At 38.9% G+C, this 13,086-nt stretch overlaps 3 gene segments (V, D, J or C); all 3 read right to left on the bottom strand.

Annotated features, from left to right (window-relative positions):
• Positions 1-918: 918 nt before the first annotated feature.
• Positions 919-1,601, bottom strand: LOC118220387. The segment is given in 3 exon segments: positions 919-936; positions 1,096-1,391; positions 1,482-1,601. Coding segments are annotated over 3 exon segments (363 nt in total).
• A 1,157-nt stretch (positions 1,602-2,758) lies between these two features.
• LOC118220489 lies at positions 2,759-3,270 on the bottom strand. The segment is given in 2 exon segments: positions 2,759-3,087; positions 3,181-3,270. Coding segments are annotated over 2 exon segments (360 nt in total).
• A 2,883-nt stretch (positions 3,271-6,153) lies between these two features.
• Positions 6,154-12,742, bottom strand: LOC118220487. The segment is given in 2 exon segments: positions 6,154-6,554; positions 12,682-12,742. Coding segments are annotated over 2 exon segments (363 nt in total).
• Positions 12,743-13,086: the final 344 nt, after the last annotated feature.

Raw genomic sequence — 13,086 nt, 5'->3', positions numbered from 1 at the left:
TTATCCCCATTGGGACATTTCCCTGGCAGCATGTTACATTCACATTTACGAACACACACTTATACCAAGAAACATACTATCATTCACGCAACAGAAAGGCTGGGCAGCTAAATACATACATACCAATACAAATTGGACATATACACGCCTATTCAATCAATCTTGACTGTGAGAAAGCCATCCACACATATGTTTGGCCTGTCCATGTAGTGCATGCTTATACACACAGGAACAATTACTTGAAAGAATTGAGGAAATATTGGGTAGCATTGCTTTGGAACACATCTTATGTCATTTTGGTCAGGCAAGATAGCCTATATTGTTTGTAGTACCGTAACTTGGCGTCATTTTGATATCAATATTTTTAATCGCAGGCCTGGATTTTGGCAGTCTGAATGAATGATTTATAGACGGGGTATGTCTTGTATGTGTGAGTAACTTGGCATTTTTGTACGTTGAAAACGTGTTTTTTATGAGATGTTATTTACAGTTACAAACTGCACAAGTAGTGGCATGACATCAGTCACAGTCTTTGCACTATCAAGGTTTTAGAGAGAGTTCAGCATACAAGATGAGGAAACTGAGGGCTGAAGTATATTCATCATGCTAATGCAGTTTAGACAAATATAATGGCAGTGTTGCTGTTTTTCTTTTGGAGTAAATGTAAATATAAAGTGTCAAACATCGATATGGCAAATTGGACCTTTTGAGGAATGTCTCTCGAGTAACAACCTAAAACACTTTTCCAGTGCAATTTATGCAGGATTTATGGGAATTTTAAAAATATCCTTGTGAGGTTTTTGTAAATGTAAACATGTTTTTGAATTTAAATTTACTTGGACTTCTCATTTTGATCGGAATCTGTATCTAATATTGTAGAGACAGAAAAGGCTTACAGTGTGCTGGTTTGCAGGTGACTTAAAGAGGGTTGATGCTCTAGAATTATCAGCAGTCAGATGTTTAAAACAGAAACACTGAGTTTGACTTCATACAACGGTGTTCATCCCAGGGCTCTGTGCTGTAGCTCTGTGTGGTAAAGTGGAAGAGGTTTTTGTGCGGCCCTCCCCTCATTCTCTCTCACTGTGTGTGTCTGGCACAGTAATACACAGCAGTGTCTTCAGCTGCCAGCCTGTTCATCTGTAAATACAGCTGGTTCTTGCTGTTGTCTCTGGAGATGGTGAATCTTCCCTGAATAGACTGGGCATAGCGAACATTGGAGCTGTTATACTGACTTCCCAACCACTCCAGGCCCTTCCCAGGAGCCTGTCTGATCCAGTACATCCAGAAGCTGCTGAATGTGAACCCTGAGGCTGTACAGGTCAGTGTGTGAGATTCTCCTGGTCTCTTTACCACTGCTTCAGACTCTGTCAGGACAATCTCACCCTGAACACCTGTAATTAAAATAAAAGTCAGATTTCAGATGTGATACATGGAAGAAGCACAGAGAAAGAAAGAGAGGAGAGAGAATAAGAGAGAGAGACCTGAGAGATTGAATGCTGTGAGCAGCAGCAGGGCTGGTAGGAGCTTCATGACTGCAGGAGAGAAGGAAGAGCACTGAGTTAAAGTACAGACTGAGTCCCACTGACTGCTGCTCTCACACTGACACTGGCTCCATTTAAAGCAGTGGGAGGTTTGCACTGGACCCTCCTCTAGGGGAGGGCAGAGTGAGGGGCACTGCTGATCACACTCACAACAGTGTAGAAGCAACAGGACAGGAAACTCACAGGTGCTGCAGAGAGAGACTGTGTTTCTTATGTTCAATACAAAATGCTTTAATTTCTGTAACCCCACCCAACGATTCACAGTCTACTTTGCCTGTTTCATTAAGATTAGGATTCACAGCAATGAGACTGAATGGATGTAGCTAATTGTACAGTGAAGCCAGTCTACAAGGTTTGTCAGTTATAAAGAAAAACCTGTGCAGGAACAGACATGAGAAAAAAATGAATAAACAGTAAAAGGTATAATTTATTGAAATTTTAAACCACAATGTCAGAAATTAAGCGATCTGTGGGTTGAATTCTAGAAAATGAAGGAGTGCATTTGGTGTATTTTACAAATATATTTGGTGCATTCAGAGACTTTTTTTTTACATGATTTTATGAAAAATGCTTATTAGTCATTTATACTATGCATGGTCAATCTTTTAGTAATATTTGTGAGATGGACATTTTGTGTTCAGTGAAAGGACTGCAGTGTGCTTGCATGAGCTGGTTTGGGTCTAAACTCCATGAAATAAATTACTTTGAATCGCTTGTTTTCCAACATGGGAGGATATAATGAAGCTACACATTTATTCCACAGGGCAATTTCATTATGGGAATTCAGAATATGATGTGAGAAATCAGAATAAATCTGCATCCATGTGAAAAAGGTGTCCCTTTATTTCACATTGGGGTAATATTAGTGTATGTACATAACATATTCATGCAAGATTTTTTATGTCCTCGTAAGAGTCCTTGAAATGACACTGAGAAAAGCCCATTTTCTCTGTTGTCACCTTGAACAGAATTCATATTGAATATTGGAATGACAGAACATGGTATCAGCCTGCTGAATTGCAGGTGACTCAAAAGGGTATTTGAAAAATGACCAAGAATTACTAATCATCTGATAGTATAAATGAGACCTAAAGAACAGAACACTTCAGTGATATTTAAAACAGTAACCCTGAGTTTCACTTCATACTGCAGAGTTCATTTCAGGGCTCTGTGCTGTAGCTCTGTGTGATAAAGGGGAAGAGGTTTTTGTGCAGCTCTCCCCTCACTCTCTCTCACTGTGGGTCTCTGGCACAGTAATACACAGCAGTGTCTTCAGCTGTCAGCCTGTTCATCTGTAAATACAGCTGGTTCTTGCTGTTGTCTCTGGTGATGGTGAATCTTCCCTTAACAGACGTGGCATAATTTATGCTGCCACCACCATCACTGATCTCAGCCACCCACTCCAGTCCCTTCCCAGGAGCCTGTCTGATCCAGGCCATGTAGTAGTCACTGAATGTGAACCCAGAGGCTGTACAGGTCAGTTTGTGGGATTCTCCAGGCTTTTTAACTGCTGGTTCAGACTCAGTCAGTGTCTGACTTTTAACACCTGTGAAATTAAGAAAGACTTAGAACTCACTATTGACAACCTGACAAATCAACATTATAGTAAGAAGTAAAATAATAAGAAATGTAAACCTACTGGTAAAGATTACTGTAATCAGAAACAGGCTGGTTATAATACTCATGGTGAAAGACTTCTACAGTTGATATAAATGCCCTTCAGTCAGTCTCCAACAACAGTTCCTCCTCCCTCAGTGCAGAGAGGTAAATGTAGAAGGAAGAGCTCAGAGTTTGCATGAACTCCTCCTCACTGGGTGGGCAGATCACACACTGTTTAAATAGAGCAGTCAGAGCTGTAGATGGGGTGCAGATCATATAGCAGTTATAAGTATTATCCATCATTACAGCCATGTGTCTCTCTTCCATGGCTGATTGTTGCATTATTATTCAAAGTGAATGCAGGGAGTTTCCTGGCAGGTGAGGGTGGGAGAGTGGAGTCAGGAGCTCCCCAGTACTCAGTACATCACCAGTCAGTCTAATGAGGGTGTCCAAGACACACAGCATATGAATACAGAGAGAATCCTGATATCCAGTGTTAAATCCTTGACCCTGTATTTTTAATACATATCTTATGCCAATATTTTGATGTTATGATGCCCCACCTGGAGTTGAACTAGAAACAGCAGGCTGCTTCCACCACTATTACAGTTTAATTTTTTGTAGACAAAATACAATGCTCATGGGTTGATTAAATTTCAGTCTAATGAACGATCATGTTATTACTATTAAAATAATGGCAATAATGAAGCTCACCTACAATGGTTGAGTTGTCTACTGCAACAAGTGTTTAATGCTTATGTTTCAGGAAATGCACAGTCTTAGAGGAAGACAAAAAACAACACAAATTCAGGGAGGCAAAGTCAGAGACTGCAGGATAACTACAAAGAGGAGCACTGCTGCCCCCTCCTGGAGGATAATTAAAAAAAGGTGGCTGCTCTCACCGGAATTAGTCAGGAATTTAGACCAGTAAAAATGATGAAGGATTACATTCGGAATGAATGTTGACATAGATATGAGCTGAATATCTGCAAGATCTCATACATTCCATCTAGAGCGCTGTCTTGTCTTATTTTCTATGTATTACCCAGGTAAAAAAATGTAACTACTGGAAACACAAATATGACAGCAGATTTTGTGCTTTGTTGTGCTTCTCTGGGGACTAATGTGAAGTGATCTCAGTATATTGCTGTATACAAATAAACTGGAGATATTCCAATAACGGGAAGGTTTGTTTCTGGTCCTTTTATTTGAGTACAGTAATGAGCTACTCATTTGCATGTACTGTACATAAATTGTACTGTGGAGCAGATCTCCTTTATGTAAGCGGCAATAACTAACTACAGTACATGCCTCTCAAGTGTAGCGATAAAGTGTGTCAGAAATGGGTTTCATTATATTTTATTTATAAAGGAATTAGGCTTTCATAAAGCAATCTCCTTTTGGATGTTCATAATGCATTTATTACCTCTGCATTAATGGTTTCACAATAAAAGCAGTCAATGTGAATTATATTTTTTTAAATACAGTCCATTTATGCAGCTGGATCTTTAGACAAACAATCTAGACAAATAATATTCAAATCTACAATGCATACTCTCCAACTGGCAATTCAATTTACAAATTTTGAGTTACAAACACAGGTCATAAACCATCATGGGATTTACATTTCATCAGTGCAAACATAGCACAAACGATAGACAATACTTTAATTCATGTACCAACCACTTGGGACATGAACTTCATAGAGCTCTTAAATGTTAAATGCAATCAGAAGCAGGCTGGTTATAACAGTCATAGTGAAAGTCTTTGACTGCAGTCTGTGATGAAAATCCTACAGTCAGTCTCCTACAACAGTCCCTCTTCCCTCAGTGCAGAGAGGTAAATGTAGAAGGAAGAGCTCAGAGTTTGCATGAACTCCTCCTCACTGGGTGGGCAGATCACACACTGTTTAAATAGAGCAGTCAGAGCTGTAGACTGCAAATACAATATGACAACTGCTAGATTGTAAGGTTGTAGTTTATGTTTTCCCATATAATATACATTACAGTCAAGAGGGAAATGACATTATTTAAAGAGCCATGTTCCATGTTCAGTAGCCATGCAGCCAAAGCATCTTGCCTACAGTGGTGTGATCTTTACTGTAGTGCTGTTCACAGGACACTTCAAACAAATGAATGTTGTCTCAGTGTATAAGAGTAGCTCATACAATATCCTGATCTCCAGATATATACTGCCTAAAGAAGGTATTCAGGCCCATAGAAACTTTTTTTTCTAGATTAACTGTATTTCTATTGTCAACTCATATTCTCTAACAACAGATTATAAGTATTAAATGAGTTATTTTTCAGCAGATACTTTGAAGGAAATGTAAAAACTGAAATATGCTGGGCAATTTAAACCAGAGGAATGTAATCTGAGCGTGTAAGAGCAGCTCAAATAATATACTGATCACCAGGTATATTCTGATCGGCCTCCCTGCCCCCCCATCAACTCTTATGGTGATGGGTGTCATGGAATATTTAATGACAACAGTGAATCAGGTTGTCAATTTAAAATCCTGTCAGAACAGCTGAATCTTCTTCAGTGCAGTGTCCCTGTGATTGTGCTGAGGTTTTGATTATTGTGATTGGTACAGAGAGAAGACCCAATAACAGCAATTCCAACTTATATTTCCCAGAAGTAAGCATATCCAACAGGATCAACTCCAAATGTCTTTTAACATAAGAAACTGTTGCATTGTTAATCAATATGTAAACCATATTCAGCTACAAACAATAAACCATGAATATGCATGTAAATGCCTGCTCAAATTTTCACCTGGAGAAATTTATTCTCCAGTTTTGTCCCTTTTGAAATGTTTTCCCATGATGTTTTACTTCTTCTTCTTCATGTTCAGTTTCTGACCACTTTTCAGCTTATTCTACATTCAGCTATACTTTATAATAATGTCATTGATATTTGTTGTGGAAATAATATATTCAATCATCAGATATCTTAATTTTCTTATATGAATTTTTGACATTTGGTTAATTCTTTTGACTACAGGGAATTCATATGTAAGAAATACTGTTTCTGTTGCTGACTGTGTGAACTGAAGTGTGAAGCAGTTTTTGTATCACTCCCACATGACTTTCTCTCACTGTGACTCTCGGGCACAGTAATACACAGCTGTGTCTCCAGTCTGCAGGCTGCTCCCTTTCAAAGACACTGTGCTGCTGGAAGTGTCTCTGGACACAGTGAACCTGTTCTTTAGTGAATCTTTGTAATAGGTGTTCCCACTGCCACAGACTTCTCCAACCCACTCCAGAGCTTTCCCTGCAGGCTGTCGGATCCAGTCTGTACAGTAGCTGCTATCAGTCAGGGAATACCCAGAGACTTTACAGGAGATGGGCAGAGACTGCCCTGGTGTTAAAACCATAGATCCAGGCTGGGTGAGTTCAACACAGTGACCATCTGTATGAGAGATTGAAGGAAAAGATAATTATGCAAATGTTAATGCAATTATCAAAAAAGAAAAATAGTTAATACAAAATCTACTAGTTAAATTTACTCGATGAAAAATAAAATCAGAGGAATTAAATCTAAATATTGAATAATATTGCTTCAAAAGATTATAAATGAATACAGTATGGACACTTACAAAATAAAGTTCCCAGCAACACTGTGAATGTTATTATTGCTCCCATTGTGACACACAGATCTCCGTCTCTCTCTAACAGGTGATGCTCCTGTGATGGCAGGAGAATTCTCAGTGGCTTTTATAGGAAATAGTGTGGGTGTAATTTGTTTAAATCTCAGGGGGTTTAAGAAAATCTGAAGATGAAGATCATTTCAGAAGGTCAGAATAACGATTATACGGTCACAGCTGCCCCCTCCTGGAGGAGAATTTAAAACAGCAGACTACCACAACCCGCATAACTAAGCAAAGTTAAGATCAGTAAAAATGCGAATGGAATGAGTTCACATTGAATGTTCACATAGTTATGATTTAAGTATCTGCAAAATGAGATGCATTCCATCGAGAGGGCTGTCTTGTCTTTATTTATGCATATTGTCCTGATAAAAAAAATGTAACTGCTTAAAAAAACAAATGTGAATGTCTTCTGTGTATTTTTATGCTTCTGAGGTATACATATCCAGTGCTGTATATAGATATTCCGTAAATAGACCAAGAACAGGGAGGGTTTGTATCTGATCCTTTTATTTGAGTACAGTGATGATTTGCTTATTTACATATGAATAAATTGTACAGAGGAGAAGATCTTGTTTACACCAGGGGAAAAAATTACTACAGTACATGCCTCTAAAATGTACTGATAAAATGTGTCAGAAATGGGTTGCATTCCACTTTATTTATAGAGGAATAAGGACTTTATAAAGCACTCACCTTTTGGATGTTCATAATGCATTTATTACCTGTTGATCAATGGTTTCATAATAGAAACAGTAAATGAAAATTTTATTTTCCACAAAGTCAATTGATGCACCTGGATTTTTAGTCAAACAATCTAGAAAAATCATTTCCAAGGCTACAATGCATGCTCTCCAGCTCAAAATTCAATCTACAACCTTTGAATTACAAAGGCAGGTCCTAAACCATTATGGGATTTGCATTTCATCAGCTCAAATGCTACACAAACAATAGAAAATATTTTAATTCATATTCTGATCACTAGGGGTGCAGACTTCACAGAGCTTTTAAATGTTTGTGTTTTGCCACTACACTCATCAGGGTGGGTTTTTGTACAGGTCTGCTGTGGCTTTGTTGCACTGTGTGTATCGGGCACAGTAATACACAGCTGTGTCTCCAGTCTGCAGGCTGCTCCCCTGCAAAGTCACTTTGCTGCTGGAGGTGTCTCTGGTGATGGTGAACTTGTTCTTTAGTGAATCTTTAAAAGCAGTGCCCCCGCTATAGCATATATCTCCAACCCACTCCAGAGCTTTTCCTGCAGCCTGTCTGATCCAGGACGTACAGTAGCTGCTATCAGTCAGGGAATACCCAGAGACTTTACAGGTGATGGTCAGAGACTGCCCTGGTGTTAAAACCATGGATCCTGGCTGTGTGAGTTCAACACAGTGACCATCTGTGGAGGCATAAAAAAAATACATACTTGGACTTGTAAGTACATCTGTAAGTAATATAATTATTGAAACAAGCAAGAAGCACTAACAGAACAGCTAATTTAATGTCATTCAAAAGAAAAACTTTGGAAAACACTGCAGAATATTTTTAATTTTTAAATAAAAATATGAATACGGCATGTTCACTTACAAGATAAAGACCCCAGCAACACTGCTAATGCTATAAGAACTCCCATTGTCACACACAGATCTCCCTCTCTGTCTTACAGGTGATGCTCCTGTGCTGGAAGGAGAATTCTCAGTTGCTTTTATAGGAAATACTGTGCGCTGAATTAGTTTAAATCTCTGGGGATTGGAGGAAGGAGAAAAACAATAAATTCAGAGGGTCAGGGTATCCTTCATGAAGAGCACTGCTGCCCCCTCCTGGAGGATAATTTAAAACAGCACACTGCTTCCACCAGCATTGCTCCGGATTTTAAGATCAGTAACAATGCTTATGGGTTCATTTCAAATTAATATTCAATACGTAATGATTGAATAGCTGCACAATGTAAAACATTCAACTTCGATTGATAAGAACACACAGGAGAGCTGTCTTATCTTATTTTCTGGGTGACAAACGGTAACCACAAGGAAAACAAATGACAGCAGATCTTTGTATATGTTTATGCTCCAATGAAAAACGAGGAGTATATCTCAATATATCTGTTTATATAGTGTTTTTTATTAATGAATTACAGGTATGACAAGAACAGGTAGCATTGTATATGGAACTGCTGTTTGCGTAAACTAATTTCTAATGTTAATGGGATGGACTAAGCAATGTGTTAATTTACATGAAGAGAAATGGTACTAAACTGTACTCTATATAAAATCTGCACTTTTACTGTACTCTTTTACCTCAACGATAATAAGTAACTTTACATGTCTCTAAAATTTACCAATAAGGTATAATTAAAATGGATCAAAATGGATGGTTTTATTATGCATAACTGAATTAATATTAATTGCACCTTTAGAAGGAACACAACACCTTAATACAATTTAATGTAAACTGCAGTCACAAATTACACAGGAAATGACATGAAATCAAGCTATGAAATCAGTCACAGTCTTTGTATGTGAATGTTTTGGAGAGAGTTCAGCTCATAAGATGAGGAGACTGAGGGCTGAAGTATTTGGTATTCATTAAGCTACTACAGATTAAACAAATATCACGGCTCTTTGGCTGTTATTAGTTAGGAGTAAATACAAATATAGTGTGTCGCACATAGAAACGTTAGATTGGACCTGTTGAGGAATGTCAATCATGTAACAACATCATACACTGTTCCAGCGCTTTCTTGAACTGTTTATCACTGTTCTGTTTATTTCTTTAAGCCAGTGAAGAGTGTCCATAGAGTAGATGTTCAGTTCAAAACAAAATATTAAATGAAATGTACATTAACTATCAAAATAAATAATGTCTCTCCCTTACAGAGACAAAAATAGCAATTTGACTTTCAATATTCAGACTCTCTGAACTTTGCTGTAGGGGCAATAAAAACATGAATTCCCCGAAGTCTGCTGTGGTGACAGTTTCATGTAGAGAGTTATTGTCAGGGCTCAGGCTTGACTTCTCTCACTGTGGGTCTCTGGCACAGTAATACACAGCAGTGTCTTCAACTATTCATCTGCAGGTACAGCTTGCTGTTGGAGTCATCTCTGGATATAATGAATCTTCCCTCAACTGATTTGGAATAGTAGATGGGTGAACTAGATGTGCCAATGTAGGCAACCCACTCCAGTCCTTTCCCAGGAGCCTGTCTGATCCAGTGCATATTGTAGCCACTGAATGTGAACCCAGAGGCTGTACAGGTCAGTGTGTGGGATTCTCCAGGCTTTTTTACTGCTGGTTCAGACTCAGTCAGAGTCTGACATTTAACACCTGTGAAATTTAGAAAGACTTTGAACTTCATAACACACAACCTCACAAATACAATTTTAATAAATATTAAATGAATGAGAGTTTCGAACATACTTGTGAAGAACACTGTAATCATAAGCAGGCTGTTTATAATAGTCATGGTGAAAGACTTCTGCAGTTGATATGATAGCCCTACAGTCAGTCTCCAACAACAGTCTCTCCTCCCTCAATGCAGAGAGGTAAATGTAGAAGGAAGAGCTCAGAGTTTGCATGAACTCCTCCTCACTGGATGGGCAGATCATACACTGTTTAAATTGAGCAGTCAGAGCTGTAGATGGGATGTAGATCATATTGTAGTTATAAGTGTTATCCATCATTACAGTCGTGTGTCTCTCTTCCATGGCTGATTGTTGCATTATTATTCATAGTGAATGCAGGGAGTTTCCTGGCAGGTGAGGGTGGGAGAGTGGATTCAGGAGCTCTCCAGTACTCAGTACATCACCAGTCCGTTTAGTGAGAGTGTCCAAGACAGGGAGCATACGATCACACAATATAGAAAGCCTCCTGATATTCAGTGTTAAATTCTTGACCCAGTATTTGTAATACATGTTTTGTGCCAATATTTTAACCCTCCTGTTCTGTTCATTTTTTAGGTACAGCAAAAATGTTCCCGGGTCAATCCCCATACAGGGGGGGTTTGCAAATACATGAAATTAACCATTTTCATTTAAAATGTTGCTACACTAATTAAGGCCAGTAGAAGAAGTTTCATACTGAAAAAATAATTTTAAGTATTTTTCCTAGATTTTCGAACTTTAAAAAGGGTCAATTTGACCCGCAACATAACAGGAGGGTTAATATGATGATGCTCCATCCTGAAGGAGAATAAGAATTAGCAGGCTGCTTCACCCACCATTGCAGCTGAATTTTCTGTAAATTAAAAAGTAGTTTCTTTTATAGTTCTTCACTTTTGTATAGCCAATTTTTTTCACATTCCCTGATATGGTGAAGCACTACTGCTCATTATTATGACTCAGGAAAATACAAAACTTCAAATTCCACAGGACATACTCTTTGCACAGAGGTCACAGTGTCCCCTCTGTGGGCCAAAGACAGGCTGCTGGCTGATGTGATTTCTGGATTTCTGGCGCTGCTGTAACATCCCTCATGTGCTTCTAGATGGCCTTCACTGAGGTGGGGGGGTGGGGTAGAAGGTGACCAGCCCCAGCAGGAGCTTTGTTCAGGACCCTTAGTGTGTGACTGACAGATTCAGAATCTGCAGGGTTTTAACTGCTGGATCAGACACAGGCCTTTATTCAATAAACAACTGTGCTTAACTTTGACTCATATAAGCAGCATTCAGCATCACCCAAATGTATCCAAACACATTATGAGAAGAATAAAAAAAAAAACATGGGCATTTATTACAAAATGAAGGACAAATGTTGACCGAATCCAGGCCTCAGTTCAATGTCTCTTTTGTGTCTTTATCTTCTTTTAATGCTTGTGAAAGAAGGGATATTTATAACTGTCACACGCCATGACCCCCCTGGTAGGCACAGAAGAGCTGGACACAGGAAGATGCGGAAATTCCAGACATCTGCGGCTTTTTATTTTGATTAGCGAGAGAGAGAGCTTGTTCATTCACAAACATAAAAGAAAAAACCTTTGCCCATCAACCTCACGGGATTTGTGCAAAAACAATAAACTAAAACAACAAAGGCAAAATAAATGAAATCATAAACTGTCGCTTTTCAGGCCGTTTCTGCCTTGACGGGCTCTCTCTCACCATCGTGGGGGATCCCCGGTCTCAGACGCCTGCTGTGGAAAGAAGCACACTTTTAAATCCTAGACTGATTCGTAACACAACCCAGGTGTGTGCCTACTAAACCAGTAGGCATGGTCCTCTAACTGCCCTGAATTCCTCCCGCAAACCAAGCTCTGCCACAAGAACATAAAATGAAAAACTAATTTAAACTTACAATTCCATAATTATATAATGGTGAATATGAGGCCAGTGAGCGCTACATGCAGGTAGTGTGTGTGTGTGTGTTCAATGGTGACACTCAGTGTGATGTGTTTTTGTACAGCTCTAGTGTTGCTTTGCTGCACTGTGGGTATCGGGCACAGTAATACACAGCTGTGTCTCCAGTCTGCAGGCTGCTCCCCTGCAAAGTCACTGTGCTGCTGGAGGTATCTCTGGAGATGGTGAACTTGTTCTTTAGTGAATCTTTATAATGAGTGGTTCCACCCGCCCATATGCCTGCCACCCACTCCAGAGCTTTCCCTGCAGCCTGTCTGATCCAGTGTGTAGCATAGTTGCTATCAGTCAGGGAATACCCAGAGACTTTACAGGAAAGGGTCAGAGACTGTCCTGGTTTTACAACCATAAAGCCTGGCTGTGTGAGTTCAACACAGTGACCATCTGTGGAGGCAGAAAAAAAAGATATTGTTGCATGCATCAAAAAGCAATGTAATTATGGAAACAAAACAAAAAAAACTTTTTGATGTAATTTAAAATGAAAACATTTGGAAAATGTTGCATAATCATGTTTTTTAAATTGAAAATATGAATTCAGCCTGTTCACTTACAATATAAAGTTCCCAGAAACACTGCTAATGCTACAACAGCTCCCATTGTGACACACAGATCTCCCTCTCTGTCTTACAGGTGATGCTCCTGTGTTGGGAGGAGAATTCTCAGTGGCATTTATAGGAAATTCTGTGCACTGAATTTGTTTAAATCTCTCGAGGTTGGTGGAAGGAGGAAAAGAAGATAAATTCAGAAGGGCAGAATATCCATTATGAGGAGCACTGCTGCCCCCTCCAGGAGCTGTATGAAACAGAACACTGTTTCCACCAGCTTTGCTATGGAGTTAAGATCATAAACAAAACTAATGGAGTAAATTCAGAATGAATGTTAACGTAGTTAGCATTTTTATTCCAGTTCCAGTATTCCATGTAACAATTGTCAATGGTAATATGTACTAAAAATAA

This window comes from Anguilla anguilla, chromosome 2, assembly GCF_013347855.1.
Source record: "Anguilla anguilla isolate fAngAng1 chromosome 2, fAngAng1.pri, whole genome shotgun sequence".
Lineage (NCBI taxonomy): Eukaryota > Metazoa > Chordata > Actinopteri > Anguilliformes > Anguillidae > Anguilla > Anguilla anguilla.
Note: the sequence above shows the minus strand (reverse complement) of the source record. Positions and strands in the feature narration are given on the sequence as shown.